The sequence below is a fragment of the Salvia splendens genome, chromosome 21 (genome assembly GCF_004379255.2).
Source record: "Salvia splendens isolate huo1 chromosome 21, SspV2, whole genome shotgun sequence".
Classification (NCBI taxonomy): Eukaryota; Viridiplantae; Streptophyta; class Magnoliopsida; order Lamiales; family Lamiaceae; genus Salvia; species Salvia splendens.
Genome location: NC_056052.1, coordinates 23693991 through 23717615, shown reverse-complemented (window position 1 = coordinate 23717615; position 23625 = coordinate 23693991). Strand labels below are relative to the sequence as shown.

At 37.0% G+C, this 23625-nt stretch overlaps 1 protein-coding gene across 7 annotated transcripts; it reads left to right on the top strand.

Moving 5' to 3' along the window:
* Positions 1–3295: 3295 nt before the first annotated feature.
* On the top strand, positions 3296–20737 carry LOC121784695. Of its 7 annotated transcripts, XR_006046762.1 has the most exons (35): positions 3297–3575; positions 4354–4403; positions 4533–4601; positions 4688–4744; positions 5264–5317; positions 5618–5782; positions 6635–6703; positions 6790–6846; positions 7366–7419; positions 7720–7884; positions 8743–8811; positions 8898–8954; positions 10782–10835; positions 11136–11300; positions 12151–12219; positions 12306–12362; positions 12882–12935; positions 13236–13400; positions 14251–14319; positions 14406–14462; positions 14982–15035; positions 15336–15500; positions 16356–16424; positions 16511–16567; positions 17087–17140; positions 17448–17612; positions 18214–18282; positions 18369–18425; positions 18945–18998; positions 19299–19463; positions 19540–19695; positions 19936–20016; positions 20120–20181; positions 20292–20410; positions 20707–20737. XR_006046762.1 is itself a non-coding variant. In XM_042182894.1 (34 exons), the coding sequence occupies exons 1-34, from the start codon at positions 3401–3403 to the stop codon at positions 20344–20346; spliced, it is 2994 nt and encodes a 997-aa protein (XP_042038828.1). In that variant the 5' UTR covers positions 3297–3400; the 3' UTR covers positions 20347–20677. The 7 variants fall into 7 exon arrangements, 6 of the variants coding, with proteins under 6 accessions (XP_042038833.1, XP_042038828.1, XP_042038829.1 ...); XM_042182894.1 differs by lacking the exon at positions 20707–20737 and having other exon boundaries at positions 20292–20677; XM_042182896.1 differs by lacking the exon at positions 20707–20737 and having other exon boundaries at positions 3532–3575; positions 4354–4450; positions 20292–20677.
* The last annotated feature ends 2888 nt before the right edge of the window (positions 20738–23625 follow it).

The window sequence follows — 23625 nt, the reverse complement described above, 5'->3', positions numbered from 1 at the left end:
GTGTTGAAATTTTAATGTGATCGTATTGACATTTTTAAGAAAAGGTGGCATTTAAACGCACTCTTGTGGCTATGTGGGGTTAATGTGATTGAAAAAGTATAATCCAAAGTAAGAGGATGTCGAATATTCTTTTGTTTATCATTTCACAACTTTTATTTCGCATAATGAAATAAATATGAAGAAATTAAAATGACCCGTGCATCTCACGGGAGTGACACTAGTTAGTAATTTAAATTGGACATTTATTTCTCTTTAAGAATTAAGAATGACTGATCAATATCCTATTTATTCATCATTCAATTTAAGTAGTATATAAAATAAGATAGCATACAATGAATTAAACACTAATTAAACGATTTGATTCATTTTCAGCTGCACATATTTTTAATTGACATTTTATGAAGTGGGACGAAGAATAAAACAAAAATTTTAATTACTTTGTATATTTGGAATATGACATTACACAAAGAATCATATACTAAATGGTGTGAGTTAATACAAATTCTTTTAAATGTGCTCTGTTGAAACATATTCCCGATATCGTATTTCCAATCTTCTTTCGGTGTTATGTGCTATTGTGTTTATTATATTTAATAGGATGAGTTGATAAAAAAATAATTAAGGTTAATTTTGAATTTATTTGAATAAATTATCATTTGAATATTTAATTTTATTGTATTAATTGATGTATTAAATTTTTTAAAATATAATATATATAAATGTAATATATATATATTACAACACATTTAATATTAATATATATAATAATCTATCGGTATACCGGTATACCGATGATTCGGTATACCGCGGTATAGAAAAATTGATACCGTTACCGTACCGAAACACTGCGGTACGGTATCATACCGTACCGGAAACTGCGGTATACCGAAAAATCGATATTTTCGGTATTTTTTCGGTACGGTAAGTCCGGTATTACGATATTTCGGTATAATTTCCCACCCATAGGCTCCACGCCTCCCAAACCTCAACTACAAGGGAATCCTAAAATTGCAATTATTCGCCAAAACCACAAAGGCATTATTTCTGAAGCATCACTAATTATTCATTTGTAGGAAAAATATCTTTTTAAGTATTTTTCTACAGAGTAAAATGGAAAGAATTAATAATGCGTCAATCCGAATACATTTGATACATATAAATAACAGAATCTACTTAAAATTATTTAATTTTCTAATCCTGACATACATAGCAATTCGATTAAATAAATGAATGCTGACTTTGGACAGAAATGAAACATACGATGCATACGCGAAATTCATGTGTGAAATTTCAAAACTTACAAGTAGTAAATTCAATTTATTTCATTTACCTATTTTTAGGTGAAAATCTAATTAAAACGCCCTAGATTTATGAGGGTATAAAGGAAAGGGCAGTAACGTCATTTCGCTGCTCCGACATTTTATAGCTCATACATATATGGAGTATGTATATATATAAGAGCATCCGCATTGGTATGGATATCACGGCGGACTCTCCAAAAACACCTTCTGTCATGTCATAAGGATCTCCCACTGCACTGCCATGTCATAAGGACATAAGAGAATTCGCTCAATTAACATATTTTTTTGATAGACGAGTAATTGATGGAATTACGAACGGGGTTGGTATCATCAGTTTCTTTGTAGGAGAAAGTAAAAAAAATTTAGGGGGTGGCCGTATTTCTTCTTATCTTTTCTTCTATTTTTCTTGTGTATCCGTTTTTTTATTAGTTTATTTTCCGTTTTTGAATCATTTATTTTGAATCTTGCATTTTCCTGATTCTCGTTTATATTCATTAGATAAGACTCTTCAGAAACGCGTCTATTTTTAGAGTTTGTCTCTGTATATCGAAAGTGGAATTCATTTTCCTTTCCATTCACTCGGATTTCTTCCGTTTTGCACTGCCATGTCATAAGGACATCCCACTACACAATAACGGACATCCCCAAGGACATCTCGGCGGACATCCATAAAAAAAATAAAAAAACATGACATCCGCCGGAACGTCCGTCGTGGCACCGCAATGGCGGACGTCCCGGAAAGCCGCGGATGTGCGGTGTCCGCAGCCGACGTCCACCCCTCCCTCGTCTAATGGCGGATGTCCGGCACGCCGGTCCGACGTCCGGCGGGACATCCTCCATTGCGGATGCTCCACACCACACGCTGGGGTTTTTTCTTTTTTTTTATTCTAGATTAAAACTTAGATTCCGTAAGTGTACTGGAGTTTTTTTTAATTCCGGGTTTAGGAGAGACGCATGACCCTCATGCGTCTCCTTTTAATGAAACGCATGACGGAGATGCGTCTTTCATAAAGAAGCATGAGGGACATGCGTCTCTCATTTTTTTTCGATTTTTTTGGAACGACGCATGACTGGGAGAGACGGGTCATGCGTCTCTAAATACATACACTGATGCTATTTGGAGAGAGATAATGCATGAATACTATGACACTCAAGTCTACAAGTCTAGTCACGTCGTAGCATTGGACTTTGTCAGTCTGTCTCCTTGAGGGTATCTGCAACATTGGACAGTAATGATAAATAATAGTCTCACTGCAATTATTTGCTGGTTTGAACTCAGAAACTAATCTGATTTTCATTAGCACAAAAAACCTTAGAATCATTGAATCTATTGACAGTAAAATTAATCTATTGACAGTTAAATTAATCACTAAAATTAATCAGTAAAATTAATACTCCCTCCGTCTCGAGCTACTCGCTCATTTCCTTTTCGGCACGGAGATTAAGGAATGAGTGTATAGGAAAGTAAAAAATGACGGCTGTAGGTGGAAATTTTTACTAAAAATGAAAAGAGTGTAAGTAACTTGGGACGCCCAAAAAGGAAATACGTGCGAGTAGTGCGGGACGGAGGGAGTACATAGATGAAGCTGTTTTCCTTGGTCTGACTCCCATCGTCCAGCACTGCCATCACAAAATCGTGCGTAATGAGTATATGTAATATCTCCACCAACAAGAGTGTCACAGTATTCATACAATATCTCTCTCTAAAAAATAGCAATCATTACTCAGTGTATGTATTTAGAGACGCATGACCCTCATGCGTCTTTCCTTAAGATGCATGACGGTCATGTGTCGTTAAAAAAAAATCGAAAAAAATGAGAGACGCATGTCCCTCATGCATCTCTATGAAAGACGCATCTACGTCATGCGTTTCATTAAAAAGAGACGTGTGAGGGTCATGCGTCTCTCCTAAACCCGGAATAAAAAAAAACTTTAGTACACTTACGGAATCAAAGTTTTAATCTAGTACAAAAAAAGAAAAAACCCCCACACGCTGTGAAGAAAAAAAGGAAATATTTTTCCAAATCCGAAAAAAATCAAACCTCGTAACCTGCTCAAAATCCGATCGCTGGAGCGCCGGATAATTCGCCAGCGGCGTCATGGCGGCGTTTAGAGTGTTCCTGCTCACTGTATTTCTCTCTGTAATTCTCGCGCACGTCGGAGCTGAAGCTGATGCCTCAGTCTCAGATGTCGTCGAGGAAGTCAAACTCGCCGGATCGGACGGTCCAGATTCTGTGGTCCTTGAGCAACTTAAGTCCAAGATCCACAGTCTCGGTTAGTTGATCGAAATTAATGTGGATATCGACGATTGAGCAATTTTTAATTTTGTTAATTTTATTTGTTTAACGTGGTCGATTTGTGTTGGGGACGTTGTTGGTGAAGCTTCAGATGAAGCGGTGATTGTATGAAATTGGAAGTTTCAATTAATTTGGGGAACATTGTTGGCAATTTATGTTATAGAGAATGTCGAAGTGATGGTCGGAAGAGCCGACTTGAATGGAAGCATATGAGTGGTTAGGCGTTATGAGCTTGTAAGTTGAATCTGTGGCTGTTATGTGCCCAGCCTAGATGCATGAGCTGTATAGTTTTAGTACTAAGTTAAAGGATCATATTATGTGGCATTGAGTTGTTCATCCGTGGATTGGTTGGAAAATACTAGGTCGGTGCTACCTTGGGACGTGGAATTTCCAATATCTGGGGTAGTCTCTGTTTGTCTGAGTGCGTTGTGTTGTGTCAAAGAAACCTAACCTTGTCTTCAAAACAGTACATACTGGTGTAAAGATGCATCGAGAGAGCATTAATTACCAGTATAATGGTAAAGCTTTGTGAGGGTTTGAGTTTGAGTAATGAAATTTAGGTATTGGCTACCAGGATCATGAGTTGAAATTCTAGTCACCTTCAGTTGACTAACAGCATCACATTTGCTAAATTGAATACCTTTAGTGAAAATTTTGTACCTGTTTCATTGTGCTGTGCCCCCCTATATGACTTGCTTCTTTTGTTGACAATGGCTCTGATTATTCTCATACTTCTTTCTCTTTGATGTCTGCAGAATCCCAGATTGAGGAGAAAATTCGAGAACTAAAAGAAAAGGAGCATGCGGTATATGCTTACACTATATAGAAATCATATATATGCAGAACCGAAAGGTTTACATGCTTATCCGCTGATAGTCATTAATATTATAAGATTTACATTTCTTATCTGGATGCTTTTTTCCCTGTTATACAGCCTCAGAAGATCATCGATGACCAGAAAGCTAAGATATGTAAAACTCAACGAGCTCCTGAGATTTCTGAGGTATGCTATCAATGACTAAACTGCTTCCTAGTTTCTTTCCTTTTGTTATAATGGTTGATCATTCCTTCTCTATAATCACTGCGCAGGAAGAATTGATGAAGGCCAAATTTGAAGCAACTTCCAGAACGGAAGATTTGATGCAGGTACTATTACATTTTAGTTTGTGCATGGCTGCTCTTTCGGCAATTCGTCTAGAAATCAGTCATTAATAACCTATCGAATGTCCAGTTGTCAGGACTCGGGTATATGCTTACACAATATAGAAATCATATATATGCATTCCTCTAAGCCAAATAGCCCAGTTGGGATTCCTTGCTTGGTAGCTAGTATCATGTAAAATTGTAAATAAGCCATCTCTCTTGCAGAAATATTTCTTATACCAGTTAAAAAGGTAAAAGTTCTCTCAAAAGCATAGGTTCTCCCTGAAGCCATAAAAACTAGCAGACTGTGAATTGTGATTATGTGCAGGCAAGCATATCAGAGAAGGGTACTTAATCTAGCTATTCAGAGCTTATGTACTAACTTCATGCTTGAAACTGTCATAATCCGTTGCTTGATCTGTGTCCATATTGTTTGGCTTTTGAGCGACTTTTTAGGAAACTGTCAGTGTTATAGGTGAGTGGTATCTTAATTACTTTTTTTCTTTGTGAATTTTACATCAGCCTCATGGTGCTTGGCTTCCCCCTTGGCTTGCAGTTCATCTTAATAATTATCAGGTATATATCTTATATCCGTAAAAGTTCTCATGATTCAGTCTATATGTGTTGCCTTTCATTATAATCTGCTTATTTTAGTCTTCGACAAGCACTTCTTGTTAATCTAGGTTTCTTTTTGGATACTTGGGGTAGGATTATGCATTTCAGTTTGTCTTTGGTAATTCCCCTGATCTGATGTAAAGATTAATCTGCAAGTGGGAGAGTAGTGTTGTAAATTGCTTTGTTATGTCTTGATCTGTGAACATTGTATTTGCTCCTATTTGTATCAGTTTGAGTAATCTTCTGTCTATGTTTATGAAGAAATTGGTACCATCCATCAAGGAGAAGTGGGTGGTTATAGCCACAAATATTGAACCCCATGTGCACACACTAACAACAAAAACTGTGGAGATATATGAAGCGTCAAAGGAAGCTGTGTCTCCACACATTGTTAAAGTTCAGGAACTTGCGAATCCTTACTACCAGGTGAGTTGCATATTGATCAACCTAGCTCTTCTACCTGTTGTGTCTTCTCTTAACTGAAATGAATGTTTTGTCATACGAATTGAGGAAAGTAAGCAGACCATATATTGACAGTGTAGCCACTGCTGCAAGACCCCATGTTGACAAATTACAGAAAATATATGTACTATATGTTAAAATTGTAACATATAGTACTCCCTCCGTCTCCCAAATATTGTCCCACTGTGACCCACCACGAGTTTTAAGAAATGTAATGAAAAGTGAGTTGAAAAAGTTAGTGGAATGTGGGTCCTACTTTTATATATTAGTTTTATAATAAAATGTGAGTAGGAATGAGTTAGTGGAATATGGGGTCCACTATCAAAAATGGTAAAAAGTGAAATGGGACAAATTTTGTGGGACATGCGGAAATAGAAAAATGGGACAAACTTTCAGGGACGGAGGGAGTAGTATTTATTATGCATGTACATATATTTTCTGTAGCAAAACATGTATGTGAATGCATATGAAATTCATTATCGCTATGTATGTATGTTATATTGTTCCTTTGAACCAACCAATATAATAACTCAACATACACTTGAGAGATGGAGTATGATTATACAGTAAGAACTCTCTTCCAAATCATACAATAAACACTGAGTTATGACTATCCAATAGGATTTGCGAACTCAAGGCGCACACGCCAAAACTCAAAATATTCTTCAAACCCATATCTAACACACACCTAGAACTTGGAGTTGGAATGATGTCACACTCTTAGGAACCGAAAGGTTTACATGCTTATCCGCTGATAGTCATTAATATTATAAGATTTACATTTCTTATCTGGATGCTTTTTTCCCTGTTATACAGCCTCAGAAGATCATCGATGACCAGAAAGCTAAGATATGTAAAACTCAACGAGCTCCTGAGATTTCTGAGGTATGCTATCAATGACTAAACTGCTTCCTAGTTTCTTTCCTTTTGTTATAATGGTTGATCATTCCTTCTCTATAATCACTGCGCAGGAAGAATTGATGAAGGCCAAATTTGATGCAACTTCCAGAACGGAAGAGTTGATGCAGGTACTATTACATTTTAGTTTGTGCATGGCTGCTCTTTCGGCAATTCGTCTAGATATCAGTCATTAATAACCTATCAAATGTCCAGTTGTCAGGACTCGGGTATATGCTTACACAATATAGAAATCATATATATGCCTTCCTCTAAGCCAAATAGCCCAGTTGGGATTCCTTGCTTGGTAGCTAGTATCATGTAAAATTGTAAATAAGCCATCTCTCTTGCAGAAATATTTCTTATACCAGTTAAAAAGGTAAAAGTTCTCTCAAAAGCATAGGTTCTCCCTGAAGCCATAAAAACTAGCAGACTGTGAATTGTGATTATGTGCAGGCAAGCATATCAGAGAAGGGTACTTAATCTAGCTATTCAGAGCTTATGTACTAACTTCATGCTTGAAACTGTCATAATCCGTTGCTTGATCTGTGTCCATATTGTTTGGCTTTTGAGCGACTTTTTAGGAAACTGTCAGTGTTATAGGTGAGTGGTATCTTAATTACTTTTTTTCTTTGTGAATTTTACATCAGCCTCATGGTGCTTGGCTTCCCCCTTGGCTTGCAGTTCATCTTAATAATTATCAGGTATATATCTTATATCCGTAAAAGTTCTCATGATTCAGTCTATATGTGTTGCCTTTCATTATAATCTGCTTATTTTAGTCTTCGACAAGCACTTCTTGTTAATCTAGGTTTCTTTTTGGATACTTGGGGTAGGATTATGCATTTCAGTTTGTCTTTGGTAATTCCCCTGATCTGATGTAAAGATTAATCTGCAAGTGGGAGAGTAGTGTTGTAAATTGCTTTGTTATGTCTTGATCTGTGAACATTGTATTTGCTCCTATTTGTATCAGTTTGAGTAATCTTCTGTCTATGTTTGTGAAGAAATTGGTACCATCCATCAAGGAGAAGTGGGTGGTTATAGCCACAAATATTGAACCCCATGTGCACACACTAACAACAAAAACTGTGGAGATATATGAAGCGTCAAAGGAAGCTGTGTCTCCACACATTGTTAAAGTTCAGGAACTTGCGAATCCTTACTACCAGGTGAGTTGCATATTGATCAACCTAGCTCTTCTACCTGTTGTGTCTTCTCTTAACTGAAATGAATGTTTTGTCATACGAATTGAGGAAAGTAAGCAGACCATATATTGACAGTGTAGCCACTGCTGCAAGACCCCATGTTGACAAATTACAGAAAATATATGTACTATATGTTAAAATTGTAACATATAGTACACCCTCCGTCTCCCAAATATTGTCCCACTGTGACCCAGCACGAGTTTTAAGAAATGTAATGAAAAGTGAGTTGAAAAAGTTAGTGGAATGTGGGTCCTACTTTTATATATTAGTTTTATAATAAAATGTGAGTAGGAATGAGTTAGTGGAATATGGGGTCCACTATCAAAAATGGTAAAAAGTGAAATGGGACAAATTTTGTGGGACAGGCGGAAATAGAAAAAGAAAAATGGGACAAACTTTCAGGGACGGAGGGAGTAGTATTTATTATGCATGTACATATATTTTCTGTAGCAAAACATGTATGTGAATGCATATGAAATTCATTATCGCTATGTATGTATGTTATATTGTTCCTTTGAACCAACCAATATAATAACTCAACATACACTTGAGAGATGGAGTATGATTATACAGTAAGAACTCTCTTCCAAATCATACAATAAACACTGAGTTATGACTATCCAATAGGATTTGCGAACTCAAGGCGCACACGCCAAAACTCAAAATATTCTTCAAACCCATATCTAACACACACCTAGAACTTGGAGTTGGAATGATGTCACACTCTTAGGAACCGAAAGGTTTACATGCTTATCCGCTGATAGTCATTAATATTATAAGATTTACATTTCTTATCTGGATGCTTTTTTCCCTGTTATACAGCCTCAGAAGATCATCGATGACCAGAAAGCTAAGATATGTAAAACTCAACGAGCTCCTGAGATTTCTGAGGTATGCTATCAATGACTAAACTGCTTCCTAGTTTCTTTCCTTTTTTTATAATGGTTGATCATTCCTTCTCTATAATCACTGCGCAGGAAGAATTGATGAAGGCCAAATTTGAAGCAACTTCCAGAACGGATGAGTTGATGCAGGTACTATTACATTTTAGTTTGTGCATGGCTGCTCTTTCGGCAATTCGTCTAGAAATCAGGCATTAATAACCTATCAAATGTCCAGTTGTCAGGACTCGGGTATATGCTTACACAGCATAGAAATCATATATATGCATTCCTCTAAGCCAAATAGCCCAGTTGGGATTCCTTGCTTGGTAGCTAGTATCATGTAAAATTGTAAATAAGCCATCTCTCTTGCATAAATATTTCTTATACCAGTTAAAAAGGTAAAAGTTCTCTCAAAAGCATAGGTTCTCCCTGAAGCCATTAAACCTAGCAGACTGTGAATTGTGATTATGTGCAGGCAAGCATTACAGAGAAGGGTATTTAATCTAGCTATTCAGAGCATATCAGAGAAGGGTACTTAATCTAGCTATTCAGAGCTTATGTGCTGATGCGATATTTTAGAGTTCTTAATCAAAGTATACAGATTATCAAGTTTTATTATTTTGACTCTAATAATACTACACTACTGCAAGAATACAGTATCGTAGTAGTATTTCAAGTGTCGATCCACAGGGAGGCGAGATTGCTTACACTTAATATGACTACACAAAGCATATAAAGATTTTGTTTTGCTTTTGAGATGGTTAACTAACTTAAGCTACTGAAATGAGGTTTTTAACTCGAGAAAGACAAGTCACTCCAAGTTGCTCTCTAAGGTTGCGTTGTTTTACACCATTTACACCGAAACATACGACGGGATTATAATTATCAACCTAATCGCGTGCACTGAACATGTCTACGACGTATAGTTCACAGTCAGCTGAACACTTGTTCCATGAACCAACTTTCAACGACATTTAATTCCTGCGGATGCGCGGGAACAAACGTCGTCTACTATAATTACTTACCTAATCCATCATCAATTTATCCCCTGAACAGTTCTAAATCGATAGCATACCAACAAACGATCAATCCTAAGCTATGTTAAAGAGACGATAGTTAAGATTTAACAACACTACATCATTAGCAAAAAACGTAGCATTTTAATTATCAAACACATTGTTGGTATCAAACGTACGATTCAAGGTGTTAAAACAAATATACAAGCCTAGATTACAACTTGGAGCAACAAAGAGAGTCTAGCCTATACACATGGTAGGATGTAGAAGCAAAACCATAGGTGTGCTGCTCTCGTCGAGTGGAGTCGGGATTCGGGAATAGATGGTCGGATTAATGGCCGGAATACCTTCATTCTCTTCTTCCTCTCCTCCTTTCTCTCTGTTTTTCTCCCTAATCTCGTGTGTCCCTCTGATTCCTTTTTCTCTTGTTTTTTATCCTCAACCGTCGATTGAAAATGCTGAAAACTGCTTGAAACTCCGAACGCCCGACCGGGCGATATTAGAAGGGGGAATCGCCCGACCGGGCGAAAGGCAGCTGCATGGCTTCGCGGAAACGCCCGACCGGGCATTTAGTTGAAATCAGAACGCCCGACCGGGCGAACTTTCTGGACTCCGCATGCACAAATGGAAACGCCCGACCGGGCGTTTAGCAACTTCAAAACGCCCGACCGGGCGAACTCTCTGGAATCTCAGCTATGCACTTTCGACGAACTTCCAGCTTCTAACACCCGAAACTACACTCAAAGCACGACTTGGTGAGTTACAATTAACATAAAGACCGGGGTAAAGACTAGGGAAATATGCTTCGCATCATGTACTAACTTCATGCTTGAAACTGTCATAATCCGTTGCTTGATCTGTGTCCATATTGTTTGGCTTTTGAGCGACTTTTTAGGAAACTGTCAGTGTTATAGGTGAGTGGTATCTTAATTACTTTTTTTCTTTGTGAATTTTACATCAGCCTCATGGTGCTTGGCTTCCCCCTTGGCTTGCAGTTCATCTTAATAATTATCAGGTATATATCTTATATCCGTAAAAGTTCTCGTGATTCAGTCTATATGTGTTGCCTTTCATTATAATCTGCTTATTTTAGTCTTCGACAAGCACTTCTTGTTAATCTAGGTTTCTTTTTGGATACTTGGGGTAGGATTATGCATTTCAGTTTGTCTTTGGTAATTCCCCTGATCTGATGTAAAGATTAATCTGCAAGTGGGAGAGTAGTGTTGTAAATTGCTTTGTTATGTCTTGATCTGTGAACATTGTATTTGCTCCTATTTGTATCAGTTTGAGTAATCTTCTGTCTATGTTTGTGAAGAAATTGGTACCATCCATCAAGGAGAAGTGGGTGGTTATAGCCACAAATATTGAACCCCATGTGCACACACTAACAACAAAAACTTTGGAGATATATGAAGCGTCAAAGGAAGCTGTGTCTCCACACATTGTTAAAGTTCAGGAACTTGCGAATCCTTACTACCAGGTGAGTTGCATATTGATCAACCTAGCTCTTCTACCTGTTGTGTCTTCTCTTAACTGAAATGAATGTTTTGTCATATGAATTGAGGAAAGTAAGCAGACCATATATTGACAGTGTAGCCACTGCTGCAAGACCCCATGTTGACAAATTACAGAAAATATATGTACTATATGTTAAAATTGTAACATATAGTACTCCCTCCGTCTCCCAAATATTGTCCCACTGTGACCCACCATGAGTTTTAAGAAATGTAATGAAAAGTGAGTTGAAAAAGTTAGTGGAATGTGGGTCCTACTTTTATATATTAGTTTTATAATAAAATGTGATTAGGAATGAGTTAGTGGAATATGGGGTCCACTATCAAAAATGGTAAAAAGTGAAATGGGACAAATTTTGTGGGACAGGCGGAAATAGAAAAATGGGACAAACTTTCAGGAACGGAGGGAGTAGTATTTATTATGCATGTACATATATTTTCTGTAGCAAAACATGTATGTGAATGCATATGAAATTCATTATCGTTATGTATGTATGTTATATTGTTCCTTTGAACCAACCAATATAATAACTCAACATACACTTGAGAGATGGAGTATGATTATACAGTAAGAACTCTCTTCCAAATCATACAATAAACACTGAGTTATGCCTATCCAATAGGATTTGCGAACTCAAGGCACACACGCCAAAACTCAAAATATTCTTCAAACATATCTAACACACACCTAGAACTTAGAGTTGGAATGATGTCACACTCTTAGGAACCGAAAGGTTTACATGCTTATCCGCTGATAGTCATTAATATTATAAGATTTACATTTCTTATCTGGATGCTTTTTTCCCTGTTATACAGCCTCAGAAGATCATCGATGACCAGAAAGCTAACATATGTAAAACTCAACGAGCTCCTGAGATTTCTGAGGTATGCTATCAATGACTAAACTGCTTCCTAGTTTCTTTCCTTTTGTTATAATGGTTGATCATTCCTTCTCTATAATCACTGCGCAGGAAGAATTGATGAAGGCCAAATTTGAAGCAACTTCCAGAACGGAAGATTTGATGCAGGTACTATTACATTTTAGTTTGTGCATGGCTGCTCTTTCGGCAATTCGTCTAGAAATCAGTCATTAATAACCTATCGAATGTCCAGTTGTCAGGACTCGGGTATATGCTTACACAATATAGAAATCATATATATGCATTCCTCTAAGCCAAATAGCCCAGTTGGGATTCCTTGCTTGGTAGCTAGTATCATGTAAAATTGTAAATAAGCCATCTCTCTTGCAGAAATATTACTTATACCAGTTAAAAAGGTAAAAGTTCTCTCAAAAGCATAGGTTCTCCCTGAAGCCATAAAAACTAGCAGACTGTGAATTGTGATTATGTGCAGGCAAGCATATCAGAGAAGGGTACTTAATCTAGCTATTCAGAGCTTATGTACTAACTTCATGCTTGAAACTGTCATAATCCGTTGCTTGATCTGTGTCCATATTGTTTGGCTTTTGAGCGACTTTTTAGGAAACTGTCAGTGTTATAGGTGAGTGGTATCTTAATTACCTTTTTTCTTTGTGAATTTTACATCAGCCTCATGGTGCTTGGCTTCCCCCTTGGCTTGCAGTTCATCTTAATAATTATCAGGTATATATCTTATATCCGTAAAAGTTCTCGTGATTCAGTCTATATGTGTTGCCTTTCATTATAATCTGCTTATTTTAGTCTTCGACAAGCACTTCTTGTTAATCTAGGTTTCTTTTTGGATACTTGGGGTAGGATTATGCATTTCAGTTTGTCTTTGGTAATTCCCCTGATCTGATGTAAAGATTAATCTGCAAGTGGGAGAGTAGTGTTGTAAATTGCTTTGTTATGTCTTGATCTGTGAACATTGTATTTGCTCCTATTTGTATCAGTTTGAGTAATCTTCTGTCTATGTTTGTGAAGAAATTGGTACCATCCATCAAGGAGAAGTGGGTGGTTATAGCCACAAATATTGAACCCCATGTGCACACACTAACAACAAAAACTTTGGAGATATATGAAGCGTCAAAGGAAGCTGTGTCTCCACACATTGTTAAAGTTCAGGAACTTGCGAATCCTTACTACCAGGTGAGTTGCATATTGATCAACCTAGCTCTTCTACCTGTTGTGTCTTCTCTTAACTGAAATGAATGTTTTGTCATATGAATTGAGGAAAGTAAGCAGACCATATATTGACAGTGTAGCCACTGCTGCAAGACCCCATGTTGACAAATTACAGAAAATATATGTACTATATGTTAAAATTGTAACATATAGTACTCCCTCCGTCTCCCAAATATTGTCCCACTGTGACCCACCATGAGTTTTAAGAAATGTAATGAAAAGTGAGTTGAAAAAGTTAGTGGAATGTGGGTCCTACTTTTATATATTAGTTTTATAATAAAATGTGATTAGGAATGAGTTAGTGGAATATGGGGTCCACTATCAAAAATGGTAAAAAGTGAAATGGGACAAATTTTGTGGGACAGGCGGAAATAGAAAAATGGGACAAACTTTCAGGAACGGAGGGAGTAGTATTTATTATGCATGTACATATATTTTCTGTAGCAAAACATGTATGTGAATGCATATGAAATTCATTATCGTTATGTATGTATGTTATATTGTTCCTTTGAACCAACCAATATAATAACTCAACATACACTTGAGAGATGGAGTATGATTATACAGTAAGAACTCTCTTCCAAATCATACAATAAACACTGAGTTATGCCTATCCAATAGGATTTGCGAACTCAAGGCACACACGCCAAAACTCAAAATATTCTTCAAACATATCTAACACACACCTAGAACTTAGAGTTGGAATGATGTCACACTCTTAGGAACCGAAAGGTTTACATGCTTATCCGCTGATAGTCATTAATATTATAAGATTTACATTTCTTATCTGGATGCTTTTTTCCCTGTTATACAGCCTCAGAAGATCATCGATGACCAGAAAGCTAACATATGTAAAACTCAACGAGCTCCTGAGATTTCTGAGGTATGCTATCAATGACTAAACTGCTTCCTAGTTTCTTTCCTTTTGTTATAATGGTTGATCATTCCTTCTCTATAATCACTGCGCAGGAAGAATTGATGAAGGCCAAATTTGAAGCAACTTCCAGAACGGAAGATTTGATGCAGGTACTATTACATTTTAGTTTGTGCATGGCTGCTCTTTCGGCAATTCGTCTAGAAATCAGTCATTAATAACCTATCGAATGTCCAGTTGTCAGGACTCGGGTATATGCTTACACAATATAGAAATCATATATATGCATTCCTCTAAGCCAAATAGCCCAGTTGGGATTCCTTGCTTGGTAGCTAGTATCATGTAAAATTGTAAATAAGCCATCTCTCTTGCAGAAATATTACTTATACCAGTTAAAAAGGTAAAAGTTCTCTCAAAAGCATAGGTTCTCCCTGAAGCCATAAAAACTAGCAGACTGTGAATTGTGATTATGTGCAGGCAAGCATATCAGAGAAGGGTACTTAATCTAGCTATTCAGAGCTTATGTACTAACTTCATGCTTGAAACTGTCATAATCCGTTGCTTGATCTGTGTCCATATTGTTTGGCTTTTGAGCGACTTTTTAGGAAACTGTCAGTGTTATAGGTGAGTGGTATCTTAATTACCTTTTTTCTTTGTGAATTTTACATCAGCCTCATGGTGCTTGGCTTCCCCCTTGGCTTGCAGTTCATCTTAATAATTATCAGGTATATATCTTATATCCGTAAAAGTTCTCGTGATTCAGTCTATATGTGTTGCCTTTCATTATAATCTGCTTATTTTAGTCTTCGACAAGCACTTCTTCTTAATCTAGGTTTCTTTTTGGATACTTGGGGTAGGATTATGCATTTCAGTTTGTCTTTGGTAATTCCCCTGATCTGATGTAAAGATTAATCTGCAAGTGGGAGAGTAGTGTTGTAAATTGCTTTGTTATGTCTTGATCTGTGAACATTGTATTTGCTCCTATTTGTATCAGTTTGAGTAATCTTCTGTCTATGTTTGTGAAGAAATTGGTACCATCCATCAAGGAGAAGTGGGTGGTTATAGCCACAAATATTGAACCCCATGTGCACACACTAACAACAAAAACTTTGGAGATATATGAAGCGTCAAAGGAAGCTGTGTCTCCACACATTGTTAAAGTTCAGGAACTTGCGAATCCTTACTACCAGGTGAGTTGCATATTGATCAACCTAGCTCTTCTACCTGTTGTGTCTTCTCTTAACTGAAATGAATGTTTTGTCATATGAATTGAGGAAAGTAAGCAGACCATATATTGACAGTGTAGCCACTGCTGCAAGACCTCATGTTGACAAATTACAGAAAATATATGTACTATATGTTAAAATTGTAACATATAGTACTCCCTCCGTCTCCCAAATATTGCCCCACTATGACCCAACACGGGTTTTAAGAATTGTAATGAAAAGTGAGTTGAAAAAGTTAGTGGAATGTGGGTCCTACTTTTATATATTAGTTTTATAATAAAATGTGAGTAGGAATGAGTTAGTGGAATATGGGGTCCACTATAAAAAATGGTAAAAAGTGAAATGGGACAAATTTTGTGGGACAGGCGGAAATAGAAAAATGAGACAAACTTTCAGGGACGGAGGGAGTATTATTTATTATGCATGTACATATATTATCTGTAGCAAAACATGTATGTGAATGCATATGAAATTCATTATCGCTATGTATGTATGTATGTTATATTGTTCCTTTGAACCAACCAATATAATAACTCAACATACACTTGAGAGATGGAGTATGATTATACAGTAAGAACTCTCTTCCAAATCATACAATAAACACTGAGTTATGCCTATCCAATAGGATTTTGCGAACTCAAGGCACACACGCCAAAACTCAAAATATTCTTCAAACATATCTAACACACACCTAGAACTTAGAGTTGGAATGATGTCACACTCTTAGGAACCGAAAGGTTTACATGCTTATCCGCTGATAGTCATTAATATTATAAGATTTACATTTCTTATCTGGATGCTTTTTTCCCTGTTATACAGCCTCAGAAGATCATCGATGACCAGAAAGCTAAGATATGTAAAACTCAACGAGCTCCTGAGATTTCTGAGGTATGCTATCAATGACTAAACTGCTTCCTAGTTTCTTTCCTTTTGTTATAATGGATGATCATTCCTTCTCTATAATCACTGCGCAGGAAGAATTGATGAAGGCCAAATTTGAAGCAACTTCCAGAACGGAAGAGTTGATGCATGTACTATTACATTTTAGTTTGTGCATGGCTGCTATTTCGGCAATTCGTCTAGAAATCAGTCATTAATAACCTATCAAATGTCCAGTTGTCAGGACTCGGGTATATGCTTACACTATATAGAAATCATACATATGCATTCCTCTAAGCCAAATAGCCCAGTTGGGATTCCTTGCTTGGTAGCTAGTATCATGTAAAATTGTAAATAAGCCATCTCTCTTGCAGAAATATTTCTTATACCAGTTAAAAAGGTAAAAGTTCTCTCAAAAGCATAGGTTCTCCCTGAAGCCATAAAAACTAGCAGACTGTGAATTGTGATTATGTGCAGGCAAGCATAACAGAGAAGGGTACTTAATCTAGCTATTCAGAGCTTATGTACTAACTTCATGCTTGAAACTGTCATAATCCGTTGCTTGATCTGTGTCCATATTGTTTGGCTTTTGAGCGACTTTTTAGGAAACTGTCAGTGTTATAGGTGAGTGGTATCTTAATTACCTTTTTTCTTTGTGAATTTTACATCAGCCTCATGGTGCTTGGCTTCCCCCTTGGCTTGCAGTTCATCTTAATAATTATCAGGTATATATCTTATATCCGTAAAAGTTCTCGTGATTCAGTCTATATGTGTTGACTTTCATTATAATCTGCTTATTTTAGTCTTCGACAAGCACTTCTTGTTAATCTAGGTATCTTTTTGGATACTTGGGGCAGGATTATGCATTTCAGTTTGTCTTTGGTAATTCCCCTGATCTGATGTAAATATCAATCTGCAAGTGGGAGAGGAGTGTTGTAAATTGCTTTGTTATGTCTTGATCTGTGTCCTGTGAACATTGTATTTGCTCCTATTTGAATCAGTTTGAGTAATCTTCTGTCTATGTTTGTGAAGAAATTGGTACCATCCATCAAGGAGAAGTGGGTTGTTATAGCCACAAATATTGAACCCCATGTGCACACACTGACAATAAAAACTGTGGAGATATATGAAGCGTCAAAGGAAGCTGTGACTTCACACATTGTTAAAGTTCAGGAACTTGCGAATCCTTACTACCAGGTGAGTTGCATATTGATCAACCTAGCTCTTCTACCTGATGTGTCTTCTCTTAACTGAAATGAATGTTTTGTCATAGGAATTGAGGAAAGTAAGCAGACCATATATTGACATTGTAGCCACTGCTGCAAGACTTCATGTTGACAATTACAGAAAATATATGTACTATATGTTAAAATTGTAACATATAGTACAGTAGTATTTATTATGCATGTACATATATTTTCTGTAGCAAAACATGTATGTGAATGCATATGAAATTCATTATCACTATGTATGTATGTTATATTGTTCCTTTGAACCAACCAATATAATAACTCAACATACACTTGAGAGATGGAGTATGATTATAGAGGAAGAACTCTCTTCCAAATCATACAATAAACACTGAGTTATGACTATCCAATAGGATTTGCGAAGTCAAGGCACACATGCCAAAACTCAAAATATTCTTCAAACCCATATCTAACACACACCTAGAACTTGGAGTTGGAATGATGTCACACTCTTAGGAACTGAAAGGTTTACATGCTTATCCACTGATAGTCATTAATATTATAAGATTTACATTTCTTATCTGGATGCTTTTTTCCCTGTTATACAGCCTCAGAAGATCATCGATGACCAGAAAGCTAAGATACGTAAAACTCAACGTGCTCTTGAGATTTCTGAGGTATGCTATCAATGACTCAACTGCTTCCTAGTTTCTTTCCTTTTGTTATAATGGTTGATCATTCCTTCTCTATAATCACTGTGCAGGAAGAATTGATGAAGGCCAAATTTGAAGCAACTTCCAGAACGGAAGAGTTGATGCAGGTACTATTACATTTTAGTTTGTGCATGGCTGCTCTTTCGGCAATTCGTCTAGAAATCAGTCATTAATAACCTATCAAATGTCCAGTTGTCAGGACTCGGGCATATGCTTACACTATATAGAAATCATATATATGCATTCCTCTAAGCCAAATAGCCCAGTTGGGATTCCCTGCTTAGTAGCTAGTATCATGTAAAATTGTAAATAAGCCATCTCTCTTGCAGAAATATTTCTTATACCAGTTAAAAAGGTAAAAGTTCTCTCAAAAGCATAGGTTCTCCCTGAAGCCATAAAAACTAGTAGATTGTGAATTGTGATTATGTGCAGGCAAGCATAACAGAGAAGGGCACTTAATCTAGCTATTGAGAGCTTATGTACTAACTTCATGCTTGAAACTGTCATAATCCGTTGCTTGATCTGTGCCCATATTGTTTGGCTTTTGAGCGACTTTTTAGGAAACTGTCAGTGTTATAGGTGAGTGGTATCTTAATTACTTTTTTTCTTTGTGAATTTTACATCAGCCTCATGGTGCTTGGCTTCCCCCTTGGCTTGCAGTTCATCTTAATAATTATCAGGTATATATCTTATATCCGTACAAGTTCTCATGATTCAGTCTATATGTGTTGCCTTTCATTATAATCTGCTTATTTTAGTCTTCGACAAGCACTTCTTGTTAATCTAGGTTTCTTTTTGGATACTTGGGGTAGGATTATGCATTTCAGTTTGTCTTTGGTAATTCCCCTGATCTGATGTAAAGATCAATCTGCAAGTGGGAGAGTAGTGTTGTAAATTGCTTTGTTATGTCTTGATCTGTGAACATTGTATTTGCTCCTATTTGTATCAGTTTGAGTAATCTTCTGTCTGTGTTTGTGAAGAAATTGGTACCATCCATCAAGGAGAAGTGGGTGGTTATAGCCACAAATATTGAACCCCATGTGCACACACTGACAACAAAAACTGTGGAGATATATGAAGCGTCAAAGGAAGCTGTGACTCCACACATTGTTAAAGTTCAGGAACTTGCGAATCCTTACTACCAGGTGAGTTGCATATTGATCAACCTAGCTCTTCTACCTGTTGTGTCTTCTCTTAACTGAAATGAATGTTTTGTCATAGGAATTGAGGAAAGTAAGCAGACCATATATTGACAGTGTAGCCACTGCTGCAAGACCTCATGTTGATAAATTACAGACCAATCTGAAGCCATACACACAGGAGGCAGTTAAAGCTTACCGAAAGTTCCTTGAGTCAGCAACTGTATATCATGGTCAGGTAATATCTGGTTATCTAGTCGTCAGTCTGGTATTGATCTGGCCATAACAATAATAGAAGTTATTTCTATCAGGGTCAATATTGAGTTGTTTTCTTAACAGACTTTGTTTGCCACTCTATACTATCTCATAATTTATATGCTGTTGAATGAAAATTATATATGTGAATGATTTCCTCATAATTATTGGCTTTTATTCCATAAATATTTTTAATCTCAAAATAATCTGATCTTTGTGGTAGGTTCAAGACAGTGTTCAGGACAAACTCAAGAGTCGCGAGTTTACAAAACCTCTAGCTACGAAAGAGCTGGTTTGGTTTTCTGTAAGTTGCATAGTTATATTGACAACTGTTTCTTTTGTTTCAGTTTTATTAAATCAAATGACTAATACAATGCTTGCTCGATATCTTATTTTTTATGTTGTAGGCTTCCGCATTGCTAGCTTTGCCTATCATCTTACTGTTGAAAATCTTTTCAGCTTTTTTTGGGTTAGTATTGTCTTTATATTCACATTGCTTACGAGAAAGATGTTACCACTTTGGAGATTTGGAAGTGTTTCTAGAGCTGATATTTATCAATCAATCTGTACATATTGCAGTAAAAAGGGGAAGAAGGCCACCCGACATGGCAATACACACAATGCTCGTCTCTAAGGAAAACGTGTACATTCAGACAAGTAAAACCTGCTAATGTTGTACTCCAATGTGATTATACAAGGTGTGCCATAAACTTCACTATGTGTTTACGCTTGTCTGATATAATGTCTACACCCAATTTTTTCCATATGATTGACACATGCTTAGACACATTATATGTTAGTGTGGGAACAGGAGAAATGAACACAACCCCCCCTCATTTCACACCCTTATGTGTGTCGAGCTTTAGTAGTGACTCAATTCATTGATTACTTTGGATTGATACTTAGTTATCGTATGCTGATTGGCACTGTTTATATTTATGTAATTTAATTGGATTTTCTCTTTTGTTGTCACGCCCGCATTTTCTAAGGATAGAAAACACGGTTGATCGCGACTAGGGGAGGGTTAAAGAAGCGGGGAAGAAAGGGGAAATCAACACAACTCGACCATAGCTCGAAACAAATGAGGATAGCTCGAATAAAATCAGAGTATCTCAACAATCAGCAACTCGAAACAAATATTATCTCAACAATACTTGGTAAAAGAAACAATATTCAGCGGAAGTATTCGAGATTATAATACTATTATGCATGAAGACATAATATATTCAGAAAATTTTATTTATTATCTTTTTCACTTTCATGCTCAACACCCACCGCGTTCGTCACCGCTCAACCTGCACGTAGGGAAAACATATGCAGGGCTGAGTACTTGATGCACTCAGTGGACAAATGACAAAACAATTTTATAAAAACAGTTATATCATGCCACCATTGAGTGACCTCGGGGTTTTAACTTGAAAAGGCCCGAGACACGAAAAATATCTCAAACACAAACTTTCAACTCGTCCTCAAATCCTTTTTCCTCATCATTTCAGAACACTACCATTTCTCCTTGAATTATTTAAGAAACTGCCATATCTGTTTTTTAGGGTGCCGTGTAAGGGGGCTACTTTCCACGAGCACGAAAATCGGCCAACCCGTTCGATGACTCACGGTCCTCATCGTGTACACTAGTCCGAGTAGGGACGCACCCTTGCTATGACCCGAATTCGATTAAACTCATAGTAGGGACTCACTCCCCACTAAGCAATCATCAACATCAACATCAACATCAACATCAACATCAACATCAATCTCATCAACATCAATCTCATCAACATCAACATCCTGTGAATGAGAATGTGGCCGCAAACTCGATCACTAGATTGGCCGACCCAAAAGACGGCTCACGATCCCCATTGGTGTACACTAGCCTGAGTAGGGACTCACTCTCTAGTCAGATTCGAATTCAATTTCAATAGGTCTAGTAGGGACAACTCCCTTGCTAAACAAACAGATAGACATTTCTCAAAATAAAAACATTGCATGATATTCCCTTTGCAAACTTTATTTTCTCAAAAACGTATTTGAAACACAAATCACTTTTTTGTCAAGGTCGAACATCAATTCACATCACATCAACAAAGCCAAGCAATTTATAATATCACTTAATAAATCAACACATAGCACCACATAACATGCGCAACAACACTTTCACTTTGAGCACATATTTCGCCTCATCATTGGAATAAATATAATAAATCAATCACACATAACATGATGCTCAAACCTATATATTAAAACGAAAGCTCTTGAAAACACTTTAGTTCGAAAGCCCACCTCGTTCGTTTAATTTTCTGAATTTGAATTCTTTACTTCGACTCCAATTTTATTTGTAGAGAAAATCCGTCCTTCAGTCTAGGGGTGTCGAAACGGGTACCCGCGGGTACCCGCACCCGATTTTGGCCGAAAAGTTAGTCCCGATACCCGTCTCGCATTTAGTCGAGTATTACCCGATACCCGAGTCGGATATCCCGCACCCGACACCGCAGGTGCCTGACCCAATATTTTTTTTTAAATCTTCTTTTTTAAAAATATTTTGTATATTTTAGATGTTTTTTTAGAAATACTACTTGATGAATGTAATAGACTCACTTGAAACTTTTTATTATTATTTAATTTTGTTGAGAATTGAGATCAAACCAAGGAGTTAAGAGTAAGAGAAAAGACAGGAAAAAAGATTTGTGATCTTAACTCTTAAGATTCTTAACCCTAACCCTAGTTAAAAGTTATAAACTTAAAAAATACATTTTATAATATATTACTAATAAAAAATTACATTATAATTTTTAAAATATTAAAATCTTAAAAAAATTACATGAAGAGCAAGTATTAAAATAAAAAATTATAAAATATCAATATATATCGGATATTTTCGGGATTACCCGCTACCCGTTTCGACACCCCTACTTAAGTCCTTGCTTCCCTTCTTTCAATTATTACCGAGGCTCCGAGCTTCCTATCTTTTTCGGCCCAAAACAAACTAATAAAATCCGGCCCAACAACTCAAATAATGAAAAAAAGGCAGCCCAATACATTTGAAACACTTGAATTAATTAATTAGTCCAATGAAAAAAAAGACAGCCCCAATCCCACGCTCTCCAAAATCGGATTCCTCTTTCCCAAAATGCAAATCCCCTTCTCTCCCTACCTATCTCCTCGCTACCTCCGTCTCTCATCTCTCTTTGGCTGGTTGTCGCCGGCAAAAACACAGCCCCACTGCCGCGACGCAGCAGGAGCTGCTGCTGCTGCCCGCTGATTCACCCTTCCTCCGTCCAGCCTGGTCTCTCCGTCGCCGCTGCCCCACGCTCCAAATTGCAGCGTCGTCGCCGCTTCCATCTCCTTCGCTGCCTTCCTCACACCGCTGTTGTCACTGCATGCGGACAGCTTCGTCGCTGCTCGGTCTTCATCGCCGGCAGCCCGCGCTCCTTACTTTTTCCCTCAGTCAGATCGCAGCCTTGCTGCTGCCACGGTGCAGTTGACGTCGTCGCCTCGCGAGTTCGTCGGACTGCCATTCTAGCCCCTTCACCGTCGACTCGAGACAAGTCGAGATATTGACTAATAAACCGTGTAAAAAGAGGTTTGGAGAAGGAATTCATGTTGACATTTGACTGCATAATTAATTAATATTTCATCTTCTTAAAATTGGTCCCAACTAAAAGTAAGATGAGTATAAAAAGTCTGGGTGTTACACCTCAGCTTGATTCAAGACCTTTTTAATGGAATGTTTTTGTAGCGATTCTGAAGTTTTGATAGATTAATGTAGTGACTTAAATCTTCTTAATTAAGGAAAATTAAGAGTGATTTTCTGTTATCAATTATAACACCCTCAATTGATTATTAACAAAAATTAGAGATTGTATTTGCAAAAAAATAAATAAATGCAAAATTGGTAGCTGGAAAGAAGAATACT